Source organism: Cataglyphis hispanica, chromosome 13 (genome assembly GCF_021464435.1).
Source record: "Cataglyphis hispanica isolate Lineage 1 chromosome 13, ULB_Chis1_1.0, whole genome shotgun sequence".
NCBI lineage: Eukaryota > Metazoa > Arthropoda > Insecta > Hymenoptera > Formicidae > Cataglyphis > Cataglyphis hispanica.
The window spans coordinates 2,295,947-2,323,262 of record NC_065966.1 but is presented as its reverse complement, the minus strand read 5'-3'; the positions used below and the strand labels follow the sequence as shown (position 1 = coordinate 2,323,262).

The following is a 27,316-nucleotide window of genomic DNA, read 5'->3' as shown; positions in this document are numbered from 1 at the left end:
TTAGAAATATAAATTGTTAAAAATTATTCATTATTAAACAGATTTAATATGTTTAATATTTAATATTTGTCACTAAATAATGCGAGAGAAAGAGAGTAATTTCCAGGCAAATGTGATTTAAAAACTAGTATTTGTTTTAATCGTTCATACAGCTTCATCGAAGATTGATCGATTCAGACAAGGATTGCATAACTGTTTATAAAGCTGTCATTTCAAACTTGTTCTATATGTGAAACATATTTCCAGGATAATAATATAAATAATATAAATTTATAAGTCTACAGATTGAATATAAAAATTAATTTTAATTTATCAATATATAATAATAATGAGATCTTTTGTTACACGTTCTACTCCAATTAAAAAAAAAAAAAAAATATTTCATGAGGCAGATCATGAAATTTCGATAAATGCAATATATTATAAAAAATATTTTTTTATTTATTTATACAATCTATAATTTTATCTCTTTTGGAGGAATGTAGCGAGTTTTACTATCGATATCCCGCCGTCGACTTGTTTCGAAAAGGCGATCAGTATCTCGTAGATATTGGTACCGGGCTCGTAAAATTGATGTTTAGGGGTGGATTTATAGGGATGATGGTAGGATGTGGGTGAACGTTACGAGATTGCGGGAGCGAAATCATCTCTGATACGGCCGGATTTTGCAGCGTGTCGATTTCGCACTCGACTCTATCAGTACCGCGTACTTATACCTGTCGAAACAGATTATGCGCTGTCAATTTACCCTCGACGTTTCCAGACGCGTGTTGATATCAGGCAGTGATCCAATAACTCGGTGGACTGACCCTTTATGTAGAGTACCATAACAACGAATAATTATTAGATTCCTTGAAGAATTGCGATACGCAAAAGATGGGAATCGGAGTAAATTATGGCGCCGATTAATTAAGAAGGAACTATTGCCGATAATATTAATGATCTCGAAACAATAATACTTAAGAATCTATCCAGATGGATTTAAGAAATTGATTGATCCATTTCCTTACGCATTTATTTATGGACTAATCAACCTTTTTATGCATATACTTATGCATAAAAAATTCTTCTAGATAGGCCCTAATCATTGTCGTCATCGTTCAAAGCAAAGAATATCGCACGCATCGAAAAGAAAGAGAGGATGTTTATTTCTCAAGATTTAAATTCACGGACTGAGATATTAATTGTTGTCATTTAGGGAGGGTTGCGACGGAGAAACCGGCGATTCTCGAACGACCACGATTCTTTCTTGGCATCCCGGAAGCGCCGATTGCGCGCGTCGATGGACGCGTCGCGACGCGCCGACGTGGTCGCTCGCGCCCGTTTCCTCTCTCTCTCTCACGCTCGCTCGATCAGCACGTGGCATCAAAGAGAAGGATATACATCGGGGTGGTCGGTCTTCCCGGTCAAACGACGACGACCCTCGGTCCCGTTGTCGTTTATTCGCGCGCGCGGATTCAAGAGTTCGCTCTTCGCGATTGACACATCGTCATCGCGAGCAAATATTTTGCCACGCGATCGAGTAATCTCTTTGAGAGGCTGAGTGTACGAGATCTTGCTAAATTCGAAGTGAAGAGATCTACATCGATCTCCTCTGGATCCTTGATCCTCGTCGGAGGGTAAATATGGAGATCAGTGGCTTTTGAGATTATCTCCAAAGCGACTTTGAGATGGATACGTCGTTGGGTAAGCTCCAACTATCTCTATCTTGTTGAGAATCACGCGGATCCTTTTTAAATTTTTTAAATTCATTATTATAATTCATTTACATTAATTTTTATGTTTGTAACTTTACGAGAAAAAAAAATAAATTGTGCAAAATTGTACGATGTACTAAGACGAATATTCTAAGCTTCAGTTTTTAATTACGTAATTTATTCCGAAAGTATAGATCAGTTTTGAAAATAGCAATAAATTAATAAATTGATAATAAATTGATCATATATCAAACATGCTATATAGTTTTGAAAATAAATGTACTGGACGATTTATATGACGGCCTTGAAAAAAAAAAAAATTCTCGCCTAATCTACATCCGTTTTAACTCTCGATAGTTTACCTCGTAAAAGTCTAATGTGTAGTAACACAAAATATATGTATATTAATACATTTTACGCGCGCGAGAACCGCTTCCATCCGCGCTCGTTTCGACGTATTTTTAGCGGAAGCCTACGGCGTCAGATTTATACATGTGTACAACGTGAACAATAAAATTCTCCCGCAAAATCGTACGAAAATTCAAGAGAGACGGATTCGATTGATCCCGCAGCTATTCGCAATAAAAAATATTATGCAACTTAACAGTCCGGACTCGACAAAGCGTATCTCGCTCGACATTTGCCATTTCACCTCGATAAAAATTCCGCATTCATCGAGAGAAATTCTTTGCGGAAATAAAAGCCCCCTCCCGGCTTCCATTCACTTGCACGGGCATGACGAGATGATTAATTCTCGAATCGCCGTTCGACGGAAGTCCTCCGAGTGATCGGCGGTGGATCTCTCTCCCTCCCCTCTTGCACCCTCTCGTCACTCAACCATATCCGCAACCGCGAGAATAGAAACGAGTTTACGGAGGCAGGCAGACAAAATCGATATACATCGCGTTAATAATGAAGCAGCAAGGTCTATAACCTTCCGTGAGCGAATCGACCTTTCGCGGGATGATATAAAGACACTCGCGTTCCTGTCTCTCTTTACGCGTGGCATTTCCGCAGATTATCCCTCTCCTCCCCTTCCCGTAGAGTCACTTTTGCAACTTCGTTTTTATATTTCACGTGAGATTCTGACAGACCCATGTGCGAATATTGTAATCCCTATGACTCGCGTGACAGCTCTCATCCGACTTTGATGAAAAATGTTACGGATCGAGATAAATGTATTCGCGTATATAATAACATCGGGATATATCATAATGTATTGCAACCCCATATCAGGGGGTTAACTGTTATTACGCAACGCGGAAGGATTAGTATCATACATGCGACGCGCGATTAATTGCGCGAGATATAATTACACGATCCCTCGATACCGTCCGGCCAATGATGCGTTACACTTTGTATACGAAATGTTGTTACACATTATGTAATTTATCGAGGCAACAAGTGATCCGTATTACATTCACGTTTTTCATTAACTTGAACAGCATGAATATTCGCTCGCGCGTCAATATGGATTTTTTCCGTCGCATAAAACTGCGTGCAATTCAAAATCGAATATTTATCATTTAATTTACTAGCAATGATATACGAGATTTGCAAACCAGTTTGCTTAGTTATGTATTTTTTCGAGCGTTTTTAATCAAACGATAATATGCATTACAACTGTATGAAATTATTACATGTGAACATATGTCATATATAAATAAAATATAAATTTATATATATAAAATATAAATATATATTTAAAAATTTCATATTATCCTTTTTAAATATTTTGTTATGATTTTCCTTTTTTGTTGGAAGTTTCTCATGTTTACATCTCGTATTAATTAGTCTGCGATTTTGTAGTTTTCCTTTGATGTGTTATTAATGTGAAACATAATATAGGAAGAAACTCGCGCTTTGAGGAAGACAGGGGGAGAGGAAAAGAGAAAAGGGGGAAGTGTTTATTCCGTCATTTATTCTGAATTCACCAAGGTCTTTGTTGAGATTTCGATCCATTAAATCGCCCTTGATTAGCGACGCTTCGTTAAACAATCCCTGGTAACATTTACATTTATCTGACAGGAAGGAAGCATAATATATCCGGATACCACACACACACACAAACGCCATGTATTTTTTTTTTTAGAAAATGTAAATGATGTCGAGATCTCGTTTCGATCTCGTGATCTCGCTTCAATCTCGAGACGTCAGCGTGAAGTAAAATAAAACGCGTACAATTAAGAACAATCAAAAACTATTATACGAAGCTACGCAATTATAATGCAACTTCAATTAAACTCGAGTAAAAACTTAAACGTAACACAACATTCATGAATATTAAATATTCTGCACGCCCTGCAATTATTATACAAGATATTATGTGGGATAATTAAATTTTGAGAATAACAAACTCGTTACAAATTTCCTATGTTCCCATATGATTTATATCAATGTTGAAGCATATTCACATGCGACCTACAGCTGCATCTGCCTTTAAACATAGAAAGGATTTAATTAGTTTGGAAAGAGAAAGATACCGCAATAGCTTGCAGCATTCTCGCTTAAGAAATCCAAAGCGATGTAATTCAAAGAGAGAGAGAAAGAGAGTTTTATGGACGAGGAGAGATAGAATTCCATTTGGCCGACATACAGGTTCACTTGGCTAGACTCTCCGGCACCTTTGTTTGATAAAGGAACGATGTTCCATCTCTGCCAAAACAGTAAAAAAATCTAGCCGGAGGGATGTTCCTCCTTTGTACAAGACATTTCGCTGATTGCCGTAACAACGGAATCGTTAGCTTAGAAAAAATTCGGATTATATTTATGCGGAGATCGTTTTTATCCAAAATAGACAGATAAATTTCGATTTGTATGCAAGAATATGATTTCCCGCGTGTCCCTTTGCATTCTACTTTGACAATTTATATTTTGAACAAACTTGTGTGTGTGTGTGTGTGTGTGTGTGTGTGTGTGTGTGTGTGTGTGTGTGTGTGTGTGTGTATGTGTAAACGCCGGGGATATGCTCGAGGATACATTCGCGCAATATCTATTTGTTGTCGGAATATGCACATAAGTGCATTCTTTCGCTTTTGAATTGCATCTTGATTATATTTCGAGAAAATGTCGTGGATTATTCTTTGTCACGCGTTTCAAAGAAAAGACACAGTCTTATAATATTTATCTCTTTCACAAAAATATATGCACAGCGTGTTTAATTTCTCTCTTTTTTCTTTTTTTTTTTGTAAATTAAAAACATTGCTCTCGATGATCGTATCTTAAATTGCGCTATTCTCGCATTACGCTAGCAAAAGTTGTTAGCATGAATCCTTGTCATATTGACTTTCCGCTTGGAATACCTTAGCCGATGATATAAATTCTTCCCTTTGAATCGTCTCGCAATCACTAGAGAAATGGAAATACCACGAATGAAACTTTACATTAAATTTCTCTCGCTAAATGTGCTTAAGTAGAGCTTTACAGCGTTCATATCCTGAGATTATGAAATATACGTTGATCATATGAGCTTCGCCAAATTAGATAATTTTAAAATATGCGTTGTACAAATAAATGTCTCTCTATCTTCACATCTGCCTCTCGTATACGCCTTCAATCTTACAATTAATGCATCTCAACGACCACAGCTGAATTCTCTAAATTTCTAACGTTTATAAATATTTTTTCTATCAAATCGATAATAGATTAAAAAAGTTGTGCAGATGTATACCGAATCTCCATGATACTGAATGATAAATTATGACGATAATTTCGTTGGCAGTTGAGAGAATCGCTAATCCAATATTAAGTAAATAGATTGAACGCCCATAAAATTTCTCTCTTCTCTCAATTTCCCCAAGACACGAAATGTATAATACTTAGATAATAATATAATAATTGTATCAATGTCGAGATTAACAAACGGATAAGATTTTATCCATCGCGATATATAACGCACTTAGGAATGATTGAAATATTAATAGCATGGAAAGAGATTGCGTGTCAAGGTGTCGTGTTGGGCTTGTCCTGGGCCAAGGTCTCCCATATTTTTTCCCGAATGACCGACGTTTTCAAAGCAGTTTCCTCTACGTATTTCACGGAGAGCACATGTGAGAGAGAGAGAGAGAGAGAGAGAGAGAGGATTTGTTTCGCAAACACTCGTGAGCAGCGGTCCGACAAATATCTCACGCGTCGATTCACGTCACTCGGCCTGTACTTTAAACCGCGTTAACGTCGAATTTATCTACGGAGATTTCATTTCGCGAACTGCAAACCGCAAAGATCTTATTCGCGGGATGTACATGTTGTAACAAACTTTCAGTTGCAAAACACGATGTATCGTTTCAGAGAGAAATTTCTTACGGATGACATATTCCCACTCCGACACGAGATACTTAATAATCATCATCGCGAATTACTTCAGAATTAACCATTCGCTTCTTCTCATGCATAATTAATTATTTGAATAACGTGCTGCGTATACCGAGTGAATAATATTAAATGTTTATAAATACATGCTTGGGTAATTAATTATTATTTACTTGTTTATAAATATTATTTGCATTGACAATAGATTCCGAGAAAATCTCGCGTTGCTGCTATCGAGTCGACGCGTGCCGCGAGGAAATCGCGGCGATGTGTACCTTGGGAGAAGCGTGCCAAGGTCACTGGTGGTCGGTGGAGAACGCTTTCCGGAGCCGTGTCGTCTAGTCGCTTCACCGGATCCATCTTCGATCCATCACGATTGGATTGTTTCCTAACGCGAAATTTCTTTCTCCTCCACCCGGACCGGAAACCAACGAGTAAATTGCGCGGCCAATGCGGGATGACAAACGAGATAAAGGCGGGTCGAAAGGAGCACGGTGTATCCTTCTTTACGCCTGACTTGACGAAACTAGGACACTCCATGAAATCGATATGTCAGTCGTCTCGTCCAGTTTCAATTCGGTATTCCGGATCAATACCGACGGTTAGGTCGTGCAAATCGAAGCTCATATAATGTCATTTAAGTAATGGAACGAGTAGGGAAGGGACAAGGAATGCGCGGATTCTCTAAAATTCCGGATTTGTTTTGTCGGGAAATACTTGATTTTGTATAAATGGATTTCATCATAAATTCCATCATGCAACAAAGATCGATACCGAGGGAATGTTTCATATGTTCGATAAGATTTTAACTGTCTCAATAATGTATAATATTTCGCGTTGCAAAATTATAAAGTGGAATTACCAATAAATGAGAAATGACTTTTAATTTTCCCTAAAAATTCACCCGTGGTTTTCGTACGTCTATTTCAATATGCTTTGTATGTTTAGCGGATTGGCTGGCCGAAGTTAAATTGCCACTACTAAGTCTATATAAAGACCGCTAGAGCTATCAGAGGCCAGGAAAAGTCGAAGCATCCTCCATTGTTTATTTCACTTGAAGCGAAAATGTTTCTCGGACAAAAATAGACTAATGCTTTTATGTGAATCTTGACGAGTTTATTTAATTTGTTTGATTACCGCGAGGCGCGATCACGTGCATCAAGATCCTCTTAAATACTTTCCCTCCTGTGCGTTTCATTTTTACAAGAGCGTCGCATTATCCGAGAGAGCCAAAATAATGCTAATTTAATTTAGTTTATAATGTTTCGGGTCAAGCAACAATTATCGCGAGATAAATGAGTGGAAACTGAGAATAGCGATCCTTAAAAGGTATAATCCTTAGAGTCCAGCTCACGATCCGCGTGGCCGACATCTGTGCAAAATGCACGAAAGAATGTCCTCGTCGGAGAGATAGAAAAATGAATATATACAGAGCATTATACACATGGTACCTACTTTGTGTAACGACGATATTCCTCCGACCTCTTATGTTACAAGCACGAATACACATTTACTGTGAAATGAAATATACATTATCGATCGGTGTATAATACCCTGTGGCAAGGCGAATACATTAGAATGTTCGTATATTGACAGGAGCAAACTTTTATTATTCAACAAAATATTTAATTTACTTGCAAGGATTGTCAGCGCGATTTAATATTCGGTTGCTTCCTACAACTTACTTGAAAAGAAGTCGACATGTTGGCGATATTATTTAGAAAATAATCCTAGCATTATGATGACGATTACGATCGCGAAGCACAATGGTAAAGCAATCACGTGAACGCGGCGAAATCGTAGAAAATAACTCTCCACAAGGACATCGCAATTGCCGGATCAAATATCATAATCTTTACTTTCTTCTCGAGAAAGCCTCTTTCGCCACGCGATTAATTAGGAGAAAATGTTTCGTGGGATGTTAAAAAATATAGAAAAATAGCGTATATTTAAAAAATGTTCGTTAATCTCATTAAAATCTAAGCTTGTCGATGTAGTTACCACTCGGTAGTTTGCAAAAACAGACACTGTCCTTTCGTAATATCCTTCTGTATCTCTTTTTACCTCACAATCGGCTCATTTCTATTCCCCTCGCTCGTTTAAACAATGTGGGATTCGCCCACGATGTCATTTAGCAGTGTATCACGTGTCATTGCATAATATTATATAAACCAGACAGTATTATGGGGACCAGACAGTGAGTTGGCACGAAGCCATCGTCAAGAATACGATAAAAACCTGTGTCTCCTCCGTCTCGTGAAAGCGCGGGATCTCGGCATGATTCTTCCTTTTCAATCTTCTCTCTCTTTTTCATTCGTTTAGATTCATCATAAAAATCTTTTGTGGAATTTCTTTTGGCTTTAACTATCAGTATTACATATCATGACAAATAACGATATTTCTTTTATTATGTGATCTATCAGATACAAATATATTTGTACATAAATTATCTCAAAATAACATAAAATGTTTTTTTCATGATGTGTTCTTTGACTGACTAATTTGTAGTCGATTTTTCATTAACGAAAATGTCATGACATCAGTAGATTTGGAGTTATAAACAAAAGCAAATAAACTGTCTTTGAAAATAAACTTCGGAAAATTAAACTACATTCTTCAGATAATTTCGAGTGGAATTTACTTTAATAAAATTATCTCTTTCAAAATTTCTGCTAAGAAAAAGTCGTCGAAGAATCTGTTAAAAGAATATTTGATGATTCTGGACCATCCTAAATATTTCTCTTTTTTTTTTTAAATGCACGCTATTTCTAAAGACAATTAAATAGAGACGTGTGTGAGAATCGCACGTTCTGAAATTATTCCATGCTCCAAGCCTGAAAACACTTTGAGCAGATAACATTTTGTATTAACGAATGATTCGCGGTTCGAGTCCAAAACCACCGACATGAATCAGACATCATAACTTTGCGCGATGTAAAACCTTCTTCTTTTTCCGGTCCATGTTAACGAATTGCATGATATTCCGCACCGGCTGCGAACATTCTATCGACGCACGTCGAACTTGTTAAAATAGACATACGAGCGAAGAGAAACGGGGACCCTCTCTTCTCTCTTCTTCCTCTTAGAAGGAAAACGTAGCAGACACTTTTTCGTCTCTCTCCCTCTCCATCTCTGTCAAAGCCTCGTTAAGAAACGATCGATCCGTCATTCTCAGATCGATCCAGCCGATAAAAAGAGCACGGAACAAAAGAACAAAAAGTGAGAACGAGAGAGAGAGAGAGAGAGAGAGAGAGAGAGAAATCAGGTGTGGAACGATTGCGTAATTTTGCTCAAGTTACTTTTGCCACTGTTGGATTTCTGTTCGATTTTCTCATTATCGCAGCCGAGGAAGAGAATCGTATGCGGTGTTTGTAGCCGTTGAAAATCAAATAAAAATTGAACGAATTAAAGTATAATATAGGTCGACGATAAATTACATCGCGCACATATTAAGTCGCGATAAAATATTGGTGTATAAAATATTAATGATTACTACTTGTGGGAAATATAATCAACTGTAAGCCACTCGAATGTAGCGATTGTGCAATAAAGATTTTTTTTTTCTTCTTTTGAGAAGAAATAAGATGTCAGTCATCTTTGCGGATAAAGAGAATTAATTAACGCCAGAAACAACCTCAATCGTATGCAAAATACAGAGTCTGCAAATGTAAGCTGATTGGGACATGTTGAATGAGAGAATCACGTAAGATATCGAGAAATCGATTATCGGCAATCTCATCCAACACACAAGGGGAGGAGATGTCAATATCCTGTTGTTTTTCATTTAATACACCAGTCGGCTTTGCAATAGCAACGATTTCCCTATCACCATTCGTTATCGAAATCTGACTCGTCGAATCAACTTGTTATCGGGACCTTAAAGCTATATACGGTGCTTTATAATTAAAATTGCAGCCGATTAGTCTGCCCCAGCTGGCAAACTCGATAAAGTTGGCACAAAGAGCGGCAAGTTATTAATGAAATGGCGAGAATATAAAATTTTCGCAATGCTCGTCGAAAAAAGTGAGCTAATCTGCGGGTTTGTAAAAACAAAAGCACCAAATTTCGTATGTATTTGTCATGTCACATCGATCATAATCTCTGATTTTAAAAATAATGTCGACGAGTAATAGAAAAAAAAATTGCGCTGTCTAAGACTATTATTTTTTTCCGCAATTTAGAAATTGTTGTTCGCCTCGAATGGAACTTTCCGGAGTTGTAAGATTATATTTAATGGGGCGAAAGTTATCCAAGCGATATTTCTCTATTTGCGCGACTTCAGAATTTATGACACACACCGCATATCGATATCTTCGATTCGTTACTGAAACGAGGACTTGGAATGTCATCATCGTATTTTTCGAATAACGACGCGTCAATCGAGCTTTCCATAACAAAGCGAAAAATATCGCGTGTCATAAATCCAAGTACGAGTACGTAACAATTTTCATATAATTAAGAATTATCAGTCGCACATTTTCTCGCAATAATGTTAGTATTATATTTACGATCTTTTAAAAAAGAATTTATCATTTCTTCAAATCAGCACGCGTCAAAGCTGTTAAAAATGCAATGAAATGCACGTGAGCAAATCTCTTGAAAATTTCGACATATTTGAGAATCGTTCATAATCCTCTACCATCATTTATCATGTCAGGAAGATAGTGGAGAAAAGTTATGATAACGCTCGTCGCGGAGCGGTTCTTGAAATCTCCGGTGCAGCTTAAGCTCGAAGAGATCCCGTGTTCAAATTTATAATCTGGCTTAGGTACAAGTTTTAATGAGGTATTACGCGTAATTTGATACGTAAGACTCCATAATGCGCGCTGACAAACCGCGAATAATGACTAGAATCAGAGATTTTATCTTTTTATTTCTTATCAAACTATGAATTTGCATAATTTCGAAATTAATCCTATGCTGTAGTGAAGCGAATAGCCATTCGAGAGGGATATAATCTTTCGGAATAATAGTCTCGCATCAGGATCTTCCATTCAAGTCCGTTATATGCTTCTCTTTATGAACACATGCGATGGAAAGCAGGAGCGTACGCGAAGCTGACGTGCGTCGATAAGGCGAATTTGTCGAGGGAACATTGACATTTTCAGCAATCTTTGCCGACCCTATCCGCCTGTCCTTTTTGTAAGGATGTCTATTTTTACTTAGAACTTATAACCCCCTCGCCAGATTCTAAGATCATCCCGGAAACTGCTTCTTTCTTCGAAAGTAAATTTCATTTCCGCGTCATTATTACCGTTTTCGGGAAATTTCTGTCTCGAACTCAAATCTCTTTCATTTTCCGAGTAGCTTTCACGGTCCATAAAAAGACGCGATAAATTGTAGCCGGCTTTTCTACGCAAATCGGGTAAATTTATCTCTCCGTCGCATGATCGACCAAAGATTCCCCGTAGTATTCCTTTCGTCTTCCCCTCGAAACCGCTTATCACCGAGTTATCCCAAAGGACCGATCGATTGCGGTATCCACAGCACCCCTCACCGCCTGAGAGGAGTTTTTCTCAAGGTCGCGACAAATGCGTGACCTTCTTTCAAGGACGCATGCTCTGTTCGAATTTTGCAAAACGAAACTTTCATAATTAAGTCAAACATGAATATCGAATAACCGCAACCAGGAAAATTCATCAGATACGAGATTGAAATTGTTTTGAAAAAAAAAAAAAAAAGAAAAAAAAGAAATCGATAATTTTAATTGTGTCATGATCTACCTTTGATCATTTCAACGCGAGATCGCTCGACTCGAGAAGATTCTTCCTTATTTTTCTTCGGAATTTCCTCCCGTTATACCGGGCGATATTTCTTCAAAGTTATTGCCTCTGTATAAAAGATGATACGCGGCCAATGATCGACCCGTTATGTAATTACATATTTACGGAGATTTATTTGTATCGCACGTTTCCCTAAATAATTCAATGTGCCTTTCCAAGATCGGTTGTCGATCGCATCCAAGGATTCGTTTCATTATTTATCGGTCCCCCTCGGGCAGAATCGACAGGAGCTTCTCATGATTAGGCGAAGGGTAAAGCGATAGTCGCAAGCAGCTACGCGGCAAATGATATTAATTAAAATCCATTAACGAAGCCAGCTGACGCTAACTGACGTGCGATATACCATAATGTCGCTCTCGGCTGAGATATATAGCGAAACTGGAGAACACGATGATCCTGTTCTCTAATTTATCCCGTAGAAGAAAAGGACCTGAGATTAGTCCCGAGTAGTGGGCTCATCGTTTGTTCTCTTTCTCTTTATTTTTTAACGCGCTCTTCTTTCACGATAATCTGAAATTGGCGAAGGACGAGGTACGTGATAGGTCGTACTAACGATTGGCGAGAAAGACTGCCGTGCCTACAGGATATTTATTTCACGAGTTTCGCTGTCGTCCGACCGCTTCCTGGAGATGTCCGCTACCTCCGGGAACAATAAAGATAGAAATAAGGAGCCCATTCCGTTGAAATAATCATCGTACGGGTAAAACAAGGGTTAATTCTCTTCAATAAATCCTTCGGTTTAGTCTCATGTTCAAGAATAATGTAGCGTATATATATTCGGATCTTTAAATATAAACATTTCGTGACACGAAAATTTCCATCTTACGACATCCATAAAAATATCGTGCCTTTCAATTTTTTTTTTTTTTATAATTGGCGCAACGAAAACTAACATACTAAATAATATTTGAGTTTATTGGATATATCTTTTGATCTTTTAATTTTCATCCTTTCGCACCGTTTTTTTCTCCTCGCGAATACTATAAAATAAAACAAAGTACACACAACGAACGCTCCACTTCAACGAAGTAATAGTTTGCCACAAAGGTCAGAAAGAAGAGTTTTAAGAAGAATAAGGACACGAGTAGGCGTAGATATATAGTAGATCGATGAACAACAAACGGTGAACGCCTATTTGCAGTTGGATAATACCGGCAGTCACGGAGGAATATATCTCATCCTTTATTTCCACTAAGCCACCGCTCTCGGCGTCTCTGCTTTGTAATCTTTGACTTTTATCGAGATTTACTTTTGTTGCTACATCTCACGTGATTTTTACGTAAATCCACGATACAAAAAGCAATAACACTAACAATAAGTCGTTCACTATGATTAAATAATTATGTTAGTGCCATTTAAAGCGGCCTTCGTGTGTCAATTCTATTTTTCGCCCGGCGTATGATAAAGAAAGTTGTTATGTGCAAGAAAGAGGAAGTAAAGAGAATCAAAATTTCTTCTCAAGTCATGCCAATATAGCGTCGAGAGTAAATTGCATGATGCCTTGTCCTCGTCGCCGGCGAACGTGAAAAGATATGACCACTCTGGTCAAAATTAAATATGAAGCAGCAGTTGCTTTCTCCGGAAAAATATTACATACTCTTCTGTATCGTATATATAAAAATAGAAATATAATAAATTAAATTACAATACAACTCGAATAAGAGTCTGGAAATGATAAATGATTTATACAAAATGACGTTTTATACAAAAATAATTTTGCATCTGCAATCTTTTTCGTTTCGCATGCATTCGATTGTGAAAAATAATTGACACATTAAAGACAAAACGATTTTCCGCGCTTTGTGTGATAAGCCATCCGTATGATTGGCGAAACGTGCTCCTTTTATCTATAATAAGTTTGGAAGAAAACTTATCGTAATACGTGACAAATTATTTATCGTGATACGTTATCGTCCGAGGTCTGTGAAACCAGCAGTGTACGAAGTTTTAATAACCACTACAGCGGTTAATTTTATCTCCGCCTCGAAATTTTGTTCGCGCAGCGAAAACGAGCGAAAGATACGCGAATTTCCGCGCACGTTGCACGTTTAACAGCAAAATTTTTTTCCCATATGCGGTTTGTCGCTTCTACTTTTCGAGACAGATGCGTTAGTTGACTTACTGGAATTATAGTCGGTCAGCGTAACGAGCTTGCGAATTAGAAGGGAAGAAGAAAATATGTCTCGCGCGTAAGCAATTTTTGTTGTTTTCTTGATTGGCTTATCTAGCAATATGACGCGGTAATATTATACGCAATATTTTTGCGAAGGGAAACATACACATTACTTTTTTAAATAAATATGTGTTCTTTATCTTTGTATTTTCTATTTAAAAACAAAGAATTATTTGAAGAATTATAACAATATCATGAATAATAATTATAGCGATAAAAATAAATTATGTGCATCATGAATATTCATCGAGATATCGTTATCTTGATATCAGATACATAAATAAACTGGTCAATTGTTAATAAAGAAAAACAAGAGATCCTAATAACAAGAACTTCACCGTTACTTAGGCGAGCGTAAACTTGAGTATAAACTTATTTGCTAATAGAATTTGACTAGAACGCCACTCGTGTCAAAATATCAAATAAGCTCGCCCCTTTCGAAACTCTCACTCGCGGCAAAAGTTTCCTCTCTCGTTAATAGAATACAGCGTAGTTTCTACGATGTACCGAACTATCTATGTGCTGTGCGTTCAATTTAATTTCCCAATAAATAAAACAAATATAAAAATCGTATCATCATCAGAGAGTTTGGAGAACTTTTTTTTCCTCTTTTCGTTACTTTACAAAAGATCAAAGAATCATAAATGGATAAATACCTTATATCTTTTTCATCAAAATAAGTATCGCCACGGGCGATACAATAAATCGTCGACTTTAAGGAATTCCGGATGCGCGAGCGCTTTCGAGTTATCGATCGTCCACGGGATCCTTTCGAAGGACCTCGGCGCCGACGTGGGAGGTTTTTTTCCGTGCAACAAGTAACTTAAGCGAGATGAGCTCTCCTCCGAAGAGGAGGCTCTGCGATTCGAATCCTCACAATAAATGGTCCCCCGAGGTTATCTCCGCGCAACAAGTTACTCAAAGCCATCGCTATATGCATACGTATGTATATATAGTTGACCTTTCCACTCGGCAAACCAATTCGGCACAAGATCAATCGAGTTTTCTCTTCAGGATAGTTTAGGGAAAGTTTCGCGCCCTTATATTATCGAACGAAAAATTAATTCCGGCTTTTGAAAAATTGCCAACTAATCGTTCAACATGCAAATGAAGGTAAAATATGCTATTATCATCGTCGCTGCATAAATGTGACGGAACGCGGGTTAATTTATCACGAAACGACAAGTTAGGATTAATGACGAATCCACGATAGAGCTTCGCGTGCGCATGAATTACGAGATTCTCGTAAAAAATTCGCGGTCAGTGGAGCACGAAAAAAAAAAAAAGAAACAGGAGGAAGGTCGCGCGCGAATAATGTCGATGCACGTTTACCCGTGGCTCACGTGATAACGCGATACAGCTGTTTTCACGGCGTATTATGGATTGAGCAAAGAGGAATAAAAAGGGTCGACGAATAAGGGAAGGTAATCGATATCAAACGTCCTTCGACATGTCTATTGTGTGGAGAGAAAGCTTCGTAAAAAATTTTTCATCTTACATTCATACGCGCGTCTTTTACAAATTTCCCGTAAAACGTGATTATCTTTCGCGATAACCGTTCCTGAAAACGACCAGTTATACTATCGCAAATTCCATTTCATAAAGTACCGCATCTCGTCTATATGTATACGACGTAAACTACAAAAAGAAAAATGCGATGGATTCATTTTATATAGCGGTCGCAGATGGAAGAGAACGTATTATTGACGCGTGTACTCACGTCAATAATAAAATTGCGAAGAGCTAGTAGGATCGCTAAATAACATGCGACGGAGATTCATTATTTCGTTGCGTACAACGAATTCGATTGCCTCGTGCACCCATTAATCATGAACGAGAACAAAATTTCGGATCTTCTTCCCCTCCCGATATCAAATTGACATGGTGTCAAATTATATTTCGACCACACGTTTAATTTAATGATATACGTCAAATATCGCGAATCTATTAATAAAACAGCTTTATCGGCATTCCTAAATTCTCAATTGACGCTAACTAAAAAATTCGAGGAATTACATAGAAAATTTAAAAAAATATGTTGCAGATTTAACAAATCGCATATATGATTTTAGAGGTCTTTAAGGTCATTATTTTAAACTCAAATAATACTAGTAGCGCGAAGAAAAATAATTTAAGGATAAAGAATCGACATAGGTCTTTCTATAGGATCTGCAATTCCATCTTGATAACTTATCAGAAAATCGATGCAAGACTTTCTAAAGGTAGAAAAGGTCTTACAATCTCATCTCTTAATTCGGTGTAATCTATTAAAAAGCCGTATCTGACGAGAAAAATGCTTTCCTTCACTTCGTCGCTCTTCTCGATAAAATTATCAATATCTGTGACTCCTTGAAACAGTTACTGATTTTTATTAAATAAGGGTTCATTATTATTTTTATATTAACTTTGAAGACTTATATTAGAAGAATTGAATGTATATAATAATGTATAAATCTATCAATAAAGAGAGAAGAGATAATCTTGAATAAATTCTTGTAAATATCTAATGTAACACGTGCAATTATGTATATGAGAGAATACGCGAAGGAATTCCAAATGAGAAATTCCTCATCCATATCTGCGGGCTTAATATATGTTATATATGAAGGAATAGCAGTTTATGAAGATGAGATTTTACCGAAATGCAGACTTTTAATGAGATTAGCGGCATTCCATTAGGCAGCAATCAATGAATTATTCAACATCGATTTCGAAACGAATCGGAATATGTAGTTAAAAATAGTCAGAAAAGGTGAAGTTTATAATTTAATATCCAACATAGCAATATTGAGAAATGCAGAAAGTTTATTGATTAATTCGTATGTCATAAATTAATTTGGAAATTGTTTAAGGAAAAGTCTAATTTGGCTCACGCGTGCAGGTTGAGCATATTTTTAATATGTAAATATGATGAGATTCTTTTTAGTTCGTATCTTCAATTGTGAGTCCAGCGACTATTAATAGTTGGACACTGTAAAATTCAACGACGGCAAACGAGGTCGCCTTTTCGCTTCGTCGCGACTAGACAGCTAGCCGACGATCGCAGCAGCCGCATCTCGCGAGTCGTATCGACATAGTCGACTGCCGTTGGGAGATACGCTAATGGTCGATAATGGAACTGCCGCGGCACAGTTGAAATCGAATTATGTCACCCGGTAGCTACTCGTGATCCGCAAAACAATGTGTCGCGGAAAGTGTTCGTTTTCTGGCATCGCGGTGACGCAAATCGATGAGAGATAAAAAGAGGGTGTTCTGTTCTTTGCTCAAAAGCGAAATAAATAATAGATGATTCCAATTTTTATATAATTCTCCTATTTCGATTAATACTATTTATATAAAGGAATCATTTTCCCTATTTCGTATACGAAAATTTTCTTGTAATTTTTTTACGCCGAAATATATAAGATTCAAATATTTATGCCCAACTCTTTGCGTGCCCCACAATTAAAAAGATCTCATTTATTTATTTATTATTATGTCGTGTTATCACGAATAGAAAAGCTTGAATATATTTTCAGTAACGTACATAAAAATTATGAGATTATTCCTGAGCTATTTTCGGTTTCCATTTTTTTCGAAAGATTGTAATCACTGTCACCTTCACCGTCATCGGTCAACATTCAACTAGAATATATGACCTTTCGCGTGTCTGCCCTTGACTATCTAATCCAACATGTGTCTCCTATATCGATATCTACATATGCTACTACAATGTTAATATTAATGACAAGTGAGAGTTGAAGATAATATTGTTTACATTATGCGACTATTGTAAATATGATAATTTGTTTTGTAATTATTACTGATATGCAAATTATGGTTAAAAATTGTATAATAAAATAGTTTACGATAAGAAAGCACTCTAATGGTTTTTATACAAAGCAGATATGTGTTTAAAGATGACTCCAAAAAAATTATTCACATTGACGAGAGCGATTATTTTAATTGAAAATATGTATGTCTTTTAAATTTTTCAGATATGGCAACGCAGACAAGGATCCGAAGACTCAATAAAGCTGATAGATTCACTTGAATAGGCACCAACTTTTCTCTTTCTCTCTTCTCTGGAAGAAATATCCAAAAAAAAAATAAAACACGCGGGAAAAGAAGGAATGGGCCCTTGGGCCTTCGGCATACCTATCATCCTCTTGTCAACTCTGGGCCTTATCCTGAATGGCTACGTTCTCCTTGTCGTTCTTGGTCTTAGTAAACAGGTGAACAGTAAGGAACAGATATCTATAATATTCGCATATGCGGGCAAAATGCTCTTCTGTCCTTTTTTTCCATTTTTTCCATTTTACATCGCGATTTTTGTCGATTCGTGCCTTTTGTAACATCCATTTTCTGAATCAGGATAATTTCCAAAGCGCGATCTCGCGTAATTAATGCCGCAAAAGTTACCGCAAACGTGCGATTTTAATGATTTTTGCAATCGCACGTGTCAAAAACGAAAATAAATTCGAGAGAGATACGTGTTACAGAACGCTCTCTCGAGTGTAAAAAAATTAACGTGAGTTTTCTGGTCAAAGAGTTCACGATATTAAAGGATACGTATGATATTAAAATGTATGTGAGAGTTGCGATCGCGGCAGAGAGGTGAGGGAGGGAGGGAGGGAGGGAAAACGAAAAAAAATAAATTTCTCGAAAATACTTCCTTTGATCGCTATCAAGTTTCTGATACCGTTAAGTAGTTTTATCGCGAACAATAAAGCTCGAATAAAATTCCTTTTAAAGCCAACGACCAATTACTTACTCTCCGTTAATGACTTAAAAAAGAAAAAAATCGTGAACCTCGCCGCAATCAAGAAGAAAAAAAAATCCCAATAACGCGATAGAGAGTCGAGACGATCGGCAAATCGACGAATCGCGCCGCAATGTCCGCAGACGCAGCAACAGCAGACGGCGAACACTTTGCTGCTGATCCATTTGGGCGCCGTGGAAACGGCTTTGTGCTTGATATTGCTGATCTTCACGATCGGTTCGTGGTCAGTCGCCGGCACGTGGTGCGTTTTCCACGGATTCCTCCTGGCATTGCTGCATCCAGTCGCTCTCTGGACCGTGACAGGATTAAATTGCGACAGGTGAGTCTTTCCGTCTCTCTTTTCCTCCCTCTTTCTCTTTATAATATTATAATATTATATCATTATTCGATATTCGGATGCAGAGATATATTCCATGCAAATCGGAGACTCGGGATGAATGAAAGATTGTTGTATATCAGTTCTCTCCCGTAATTGATTATTCGCGGAAGTGAAGTTGATGATAATCGATGCATCGAGGTTTGTAAAAGGGATACGTGTAACGGCTATTAATCACATTGTTCTCGCGTCAATCATGCGTGAAACCGCGTTTTAATCGACGCGCGTTTAAAGCATGTGCTTTACGTGCGGAGATTCGAGTATCCCTTGTATGTACGAGGTATGCGAATTGCCGCATCTCGTGCATTTTCGAACGAATTATCTCCGTGATTCGATTTCAGTGTGAACTCGATAAAATTATTCTCGTACTGCCTATTGCTCGAAAAATTTTACTCTTATATATCGTTCGAAACGTGCAATACGCTTTCAACGAAATTTTACGTCGGATAAAGGAAAAAAACGTCATTGTCGCTCTAGTAAATCGAGGACGAAAAAGGTAGTCGCGGAAACTTTCGATGAAAATCGAGTTTAATCTCGATATACAGTACACGGGCGAGACGTGAATGAGGCCTCAGCGACAACTGACGCAAAAGGCAAAGAGATTTCCGATGTAGGATGTCAATAATGATTCCATAGACTCAAACAATATCGTCGTAACTCAGATGATACAAGACATTTATTCGATACAGCCTGCATATAATCCAGAATCGCAACCCGTCATTCTACTTGTTGCTTATCATCTCGCTGCGTTCTCGCATTAATAACTGAGGCATGCATTTCGGTGATACGTGATGAGTTTCGATTGCATCGAAATAATTATCATCCTACGTACATATTGCATCATGTTCTAGCATACAGTGGAGATATATATTCCACGTTGTACGATATTCATTAGATTGTACAAAATTCGAAAATATATTAATTATTTTGCAAAAAAAAAAAAAAAGACAGAAAATATATTCTTCGCAAAATTTGAAATTTATCTTCCGTGTCATAAAAGTACTGCGCTGTACGAGCTTTACTGTAAGTTATTTGTAAGCTATTCACACACACTTTAAAAATCCTGCATTTCTTCCTCCGCGAATGATTCCCGTGAATTTCCGCGACAAACGTTTCTTTATCGTCTCGCGACCCTTTAAGGAAACATGGAAAATTCCCTTGAGAATATAGAAAATTCTTCGCCTCTCTCTTTCTCGGTAAAGGGCACTGCCGGGCCCGACCGTTGGCTCGATCGACCACGGAATATTTTATTCAGCAGACTTAACTGATTTAAGTCACCAGTGAGTCTTCGGGTTTCCTCATCGCGCATATATAAATATATATATATCTCGTTGCATTTTCATTAATTCTCGAAGAAAGTTGGTCGTTTAAATATGACATCATTCTCTTCCGCTCATTATATTCACGGTCTAATAAAGGGAAGGAGAAACCGGAGAGAGGAAATCGTTAGAATTAGACGCTCAACTGAACGTGAAAACGGAAGCTCGCGCGCGGTCTCCAATTACATTTTTGCGGAGACTCCCATTAGCCATGCCACGCAATTATTCTATACATGCAGGTATTACGCGATCGCTGCACCGCTGCATTACGCCGCTTTGGTCTCGCCGCGTCGCGTGGCCGTCGGGTTGGCTGCTTCCTGGACGGGCGCTCTGCTTCTGTGCTTGCCGCCGTTCTCCGGTCTGGTACCGCCTTACAGGTTTGTATACATATACATATATATATACATATATATGTATATACGTATCACATCATTAACCACCACCATTATCACCATCGCCATCGCATTACGTGGCGTTGCTTCTACGATATTGCCGCGCGATTGTTGCATTTTCTCGCATAATGAACAAGATTCGATTTACTTTGTGCTCTCTGTCTCTCGCCTCGCGCAAGTTGTTTTGTATTGTATAAAGGCGCGCTGCGAGACAATTTCCGTGCCAGCTCTCTCGGCGAGCATGAAAGAATTCAATCTCATTCAAGATTTCATCGGCGCTAGAGTTAGTTAAATTAATTAAAATGTATTGCAGTAACAATGCCGAGTGAATTACAATATTCTCAACAAGGGCTTCGATTTTATTTTGTTTTTAATGTCCGCGTATAAATACGGTTAAAAGAAAAGAAAAATATAAAAAATATAATAAAATTCGCGCAATTATACATGCACGTTCTCCTTCTCAATATCCTGTGTATCGATCAGGTATAGCCCAGGGTTAGGTTGCTGCGCCCCGGATTTCGGGAACGGCACTTGGGGATCCGCCGCGGCGCTCTACGGCGCCGTTTACGCTATCGTGGGCCTGGGACTGCCGGCCGTCCTCGTGACGGTCTGCAATTTACGCGTGCTGGGTATAGCGCGGTATCATCGGCATCGTATCGCCAGCGCGATCTACGAGGTCACCCTGAGCGCCCAGGTGACCATTACCCATCAGCGAAATCCGTTTTTTGTGCCAACTGTCACCGCACCCTCCGCCGGGGGACCGCCGCGTTTTCACAGCGCCGCCAGCACGGTTCGTACTGAGATATAATTTTTTTTTTCTTTCCTAAGATTTAGTGTACATGACGCGAATGCATCTAAAAAAATACGATTTTTTTCTATATCATCCCGTAACGGCAATTTCTTCCATCTTCAATCGGCGAAGAATCGATTTTTTTTTTTTCAACAGGCTTTATCCGGCCAATTTAACTCTTGTCAAGTCATTCGATTTAAGTTAATCAGGCTAATCAATAGTGCTCTGTAAGTTAAAGCCTAATCTGTAATTTAATTTTCTTCGAAGTTAGCAAGTCAAATCGATAGACACCACGCTGCGAGGCATCAACGAAATACGTATTGAAACTTCTTCGCTTTGCGAAATATCTCGTCTTGATTAAGAACCGTTCGGTTTATTTCTATTCTAGGAACTGTGACCCCCGGGACCTTTCAAATATAATAAGTCTCGATATTGACGAATATCCTTTATCGCAAGGATAAATAATTACGAGCTTCGCGGTCGAACGCGCGGCTGCCAATAAACTGGCCTCATCGAATGATAACGTTCCAGGTGATGCAACTAGTCGGCTCCTTGTACCTGCTCTACTTTCCTTATTGCGGATTTATTCTCTGGGAAGTTTGCAATGCCGGTAATCAGCAACGTTCTCACGCATATCCTAAACTCGCCGCTTTGGCGTCGTTCCTCCTGGCGTGCTCGCCGCCCATCAACGGCGTTCTTTATGGCTTAAAATCGCAGACTCTGCGACGATCCGTCCAAAACTATTGGCGAAAGAAGGCGACCAAGTCCGAGTTGCAACAGGTAATCCGAGCACGGGAAAAGCAAAATGAACTCTACTACCGAACGACGCAAAGGACACTAGTTTCCGAAATTTACGATTAATATCGCATTTATTGGACATGTAAAATCGCATTTCAGGAGATACAGGCAAGAACGCCGAGCGTCGCGGGTTCTAGGCGGCCTTCCGGCAGCGGAAATGCTTCCTTCTTCCCTTTCCCGCCCTTACAACGTAGACTCAGCGAGGCATTATTGGCTCTCGGCTCATGCAGAACCGGCAGTAACTTCGAAAGCAATAATCTCGGATTTCAGCGCGGGAGGCTGCAGCCCGCCGTCTCGTGCAATACTCTTAGAGTGCCAACCGCGGAATCAGGTACGCAAATTTACGCGATTTACATTACTGATATTGTTTTAACGATACTCTCTCTCTCTCTCTCTCTCTCTCTTGACATATACATATCCGTGCTTCCGGTTTATATTCAGAAATAGTGTTCGTAACTCGAGAACTCTCATAGATCAAGATCTTGTATCTTAACGCGAAGTGTCTCTTTCTATAAAGTTTCGTAGTAAAATAAATCTTCTGTAAGATTTCTTTTGATCTTTGATCGGTAAACATTTCGATATTGATATGAGCGTCATCCTTTCATCATGGCCCGCTAAGAGGAGCCAAGAAAATTGGTGAGGGCGAGCGCGAGTGCCGCCAGTCTGATGGGTCCCAACTATCGGAGCGACTTTATCGGGACGGACTTGGGCGCGGGATGCTCGATAGCTTTATGCGAGACCCCGAGGAAGAGTCCGAGGATCCTCATAACGCGCGCGTACAGCGAGGAGAGCCAGGACGGGAGCAGCCCGCTTCTAAGAAAACCCCTCAATTCCAATGCTAACCCACCGCCGTGCGAAAGTACGTCATAAATTAACAATTTGTGATGTCGTACATGTACCTCAATCGCATTTGCATTTTCGAAATAATATCGCGACTCAAAAGTTAAAAAAAAAATTACCGCAAAAGCCGTTATTAATTTATCTTTTACGCGATTCCTCATGCTAAATATATATATATATATATATATATATATATATATATATATATATATATCATGCGTACAGAATGAGTCACATTAAAAATTATTATCGTCAAAAAATTCTAAATTATGAGTTTTGTATAAAATATTTTACATAAAAGTTATTTTTTTATTTCTCTCGAAAGGAACATCGTACGATTAGTATAATCACAACTTTTATCTGAAATATCTTTCTATAAAACATAAAATTTACGGTCAATAATTTTTTGTAATTCACCCTTTATATATTTATTTTTCCTTTCTCTAATAAAATTTTCTCATCACGTAATATTATCTTGTCCGTCAGCGAAAATGAATAAATTTTTAATAACGTTAGTATCGTGACAACCTAAGTTGCGTCCGTTTCGTGATAACGCAAGTCTCGTCGTACGGAGATTCGTAAATGGATAGATCATTGAAAGAAATGAGCTAAATCAATGTGTTTGTTCGTATTCGAAAAGAGAATTCTCATTTATATCGCGCGTGCATAGAACGCCGATGGCGGAACTGCAGCACCGGTAGCGAGAGCAGCACGGGAAGTAGCGACGCGAGCATCTGGACCACAAACGTGACCCCGAAATCCGTCAAGGGTAACGCGTCAAGGAATTCAATCGATGGCTGGTCGTCGCGACGATATGTGCGCGGCAAGAATTTGGAGGAAGGTCCGCTATCGACTGTGATCAGACCGAACAACAATAGCGAGAGCAGCGATACCACGGATACGACCACAGCCACGACAACAACCACCCTGCTCAAGTCTCTCGCCATAGTAAGTATCATTGCTAAAATAGATTCCCGTAATAATAAACATTGTTCATTAACACTGTTAATAGTCGTCTGAAATTAGATTAATTTGACGATGCAGGAAAATGACGAACTGAACGAAGAGGAAAAGGAAAAAGTGAACGGTAACACAAAGAAGAGAGAGTTTAGCGAAAGCGAAAGCAGTTGGAGCAGCGTGGAGGAGATTGAGACTAAGGCGATAACTGAGAGAAATGATGAGGACGACGGTCTCGAAAGGTCGAGGGAGGAGCTGCGGATGGAACTTTCGCCGCGAAAGTCAGGGATTGACAACCACGAGGTTGCCGAAGTTTCCGAGGACCGAGGCGAGGAGGCTGCGCAGCTGAGGCCCCTCCTGACTCCCTCCTCCTAAGTTTATCCTCTTAAGTCTAAATGTATTTTCCTTTCGGATAATCCATTCGTGTCCCAGACAAGATGAGATTCTACCTAGTGTACTTAAGCGACACCGCTAAACAGAACGAAGTTTCGTAATAGGAGAGAGAGAGCATCCAATCATGACGCACTTATTTCGTGAATTTGCAAAAATATAAAGAGTTAATCGGTCAATTGTGACACAGCTATTTTAATAACTTGTATCTATCGACACAAAAGAGAGGAGATATTTGAGAAATAACTCGTCCAAGCGTACATTTTGTACCACAAAATGTGTGATCTCAATCGTTTCTTATACGTTCTAATGAGAATTGTAAAAAAGTTTTTGAAGTAAACGAGAGCATTCGGCGCAGCCTTTACACTCGACATTAATATATATATATATATATATCGACATATCCTGAAATTATATTTTTATACTTTCACTCTGCAACATTACATAACGCAACGACGACATGAAACCATCCTTTACAATAGAGAGAAGAACGAAACTAATTAATACGCCACCGGCGAACTCGATTTCGGAAAATTCGTTCGCTCCCTTGACGCGCTGAACGAGAAAAGAATTAATTATCAATCGTTTCCGATCATTATCGATGAAAGTTTTGCGTCAGCGATTTCATCATCCATGAAACCGATCCAATTTATCTTTAATTTACCAAAGCAAGAAAATTTCATAGAAATTCGTGCAAGAGCGAAGAAAGAATAGCGGACGGAAATCGGACACCCGAGAAAGTTCTTTTAACGGAAAGCGGTAACAAAGATCAAATTAAAGGTGCGATTCCTAAGGAATATTCAACGTTCGCATTAAATTCGTAAATATGCGAAGACAAATTCTACGTAGAAATAAATCTCACTTTTTGTAAATGTCAAATTTCGCTCGGTATGTAGTTACAATTTCTCATTGACGTGAATTTCATGGCCCTTTTACTGGACTTTCTGACATCTACGCAAAATATATAAATGATATTAGAGTAATTTAGATAAGTCAATAATTAGTCGATAGTGATAATAGTAGCCGTTGGAATTGACACTCCAAAAATTGCATAGGGCATATATGTGCAAAAATCTATGTAAAAAAATATTTCGACATTCTCTGGACGTTTAATGGTGTTATTTATGATACGACAAGAAAGTTTTTATTTTGATTTGTTGTTGAGCGCGCGAGAATCGATCCGTATTCGCGTATTTAAATTACAATTGATACGGACTACAGACTAGTCATTCCGATGGTACACAGTATACACTATACAGGATGAAAAAAAAATGAGTCTTCGTGCAAAAATAAGTTGAAACTGTAGAATAGAATTTTTTCATAACAAACTTTCTTATTCGAGGAAATTGATTTTATAAATTGGAAACTTAATAACATATTTATTGTGCTCTTTTTATTACACTCTTTTTCAACTTGAATAATCACAAGATTTTTATCTTGTGTGATAAGTTATCTCGTTTTTATCTTGTGTGATTTATCTCGACAGCGGCTCTTAAAATGCTGTATAAAAAGATACATTATCTCTATTGCAAAAAATAAAGTTTATCTTGATGCTTTATATACATACACAACTTTTTTGCTACACACGCACATACATAATAAGTTAGTTCAAAGTTTTATTAAATGGAATATTATATCTTTTAAAACATTATATTATAATCGTATTTATATGTAAATTTTTTAAAATTCTCTCAAAAAAATAATTTCCTGGAAAACAAAGCTTCGTATGAAAAATTGTATTTTACATTTTCAATTAAAATTTTTGGTTTTTTTATACATTTCTCAATTTATCTTGTATATTTATACATATATGAGATTCCACAGTCCGATAATATATTTAGATAAATTAGATAATATTAATATATATACATTATTTATTATTCTGTTTATATAGCTCTGTAATGAAGACATATTAATGTAAGTCGAGTTGTTGTCGACTTGTTGACTGCTTAATACGACGTAAATACGGATCATTCTCTGTACGTCAGTGTAATTTATATGATATATTGTTGTTGAATACATACACATACATCGTTATAGCCGAGGCAACACTTATTGTTCGCAGGAAACTTGATAGTTTCCAGCGCATGTCACAACGTCCATGTAACACACTTCGAATTTTTTAGAATCGCTTATATTCGAGCTCTGTTGATCTAAACTTGACAGTTAGAACTGTGTGTATGCAGCTCGGATCCGTTAAGTATAGTAACTGTTGATCTCATAAAAAAGACCGTGATTTCTCGATCAAATTCATCATCAATGATAAATACTTGAGGAACTTTGTCGGGTGCAAGTATATTGTATCGATGTTAACATTACAAAGAGTTGCGACATAAACAATGTCTGAGTGTATAAAGTTAGTGCAAATAAAAAAGAAATGAAAACAATATACCAGGAAATTATTGAGTTCATAGAATGTCCGCACATTTTACATGCGTATACCTTTTGTAAAAAATTAAATAATATATATGCAATAATTAAAATACGCAATAAGTAACACGTGCAATAAATAATATAATTGCGTGTCTCAATCGCGTTGTTTCTCAATCAATATGGCCTTTATATATTTCCGGAGACATCTTTAGAATAAATATATCGTTTCCTCATTTGACAATGAGAGTAGACACGATCCTACTTTTGACACGTATTGAAATTCAAACGAGATTGAATAGAATGCCCTTTTCGATAATTTTGGGTATGTTTTTTATAGCTGAACTGGCACTAATTCAGA

At 37.8% G+C, this 27,316-nt stretch overlaps 2 protein-coding genes across 8 annotated transcripts in view; one reads left to right on the top strand and one right to left on the bottom strand.

Moving 5' to 3' along the window:
- The window catches only part of LOC126853970 (phytanoyl-CoA dioxygenase, peroxisomal-like), a 37,468-nt gene that overhangs the window by 2,318 nt on the left and 7,834 nt on the right, over positions 1 to 27,316 (bottom strand). The gene's annotated exons all lie outside the window — the stretch shown is intronic.
- LOC126853928 (galanin receptor type 3-like) lies at positions 1,425 to 27,311 on the top strand. 4 transcript variants are annotated; one of them, XM_050600123.1, is made up of 10 exons: positions 1,425 to 1,686; positions 17,939 to 18,175; positions 18,846 to 19,042; positions 20,658 to 20,795; positions 21,294 to 21,600; positions 22,132 to 22,380; positions 22,498 to 22,729; positions 23,018 to 23,257; positions 23,909 to 24,186; positions 24,265 to 27,311. In XM_050600123.1, the coding sequence occupies exons 2-10, from the start codon at positions 18,074 to 18,076 to the stop codon at positions 24,568 to 24,570; spliced, it is 2,049 nt and encodes a 682-aa protein (XP_050456080.1). In that variant the 5' UTR covers positions 1,425 to 1,686; positions 17,939 to 18,073; the 3' UTR covers positions 24,571 to 27,311. The 4 variants fall into 4 exon arrangements, with proteins under 4 accessions (XP_050456080.1, XP_050456083.1, XP_050456084.1 ...); XM_050600126.1 differs by having other exon boundaries at positions 1,426 to 1,686; positions 24,283 to 27,311; XM_050600125.1 differs by lacking the exon at positions 1,425 to 1,686 and adding an exon at positions 13,919 to 13,977.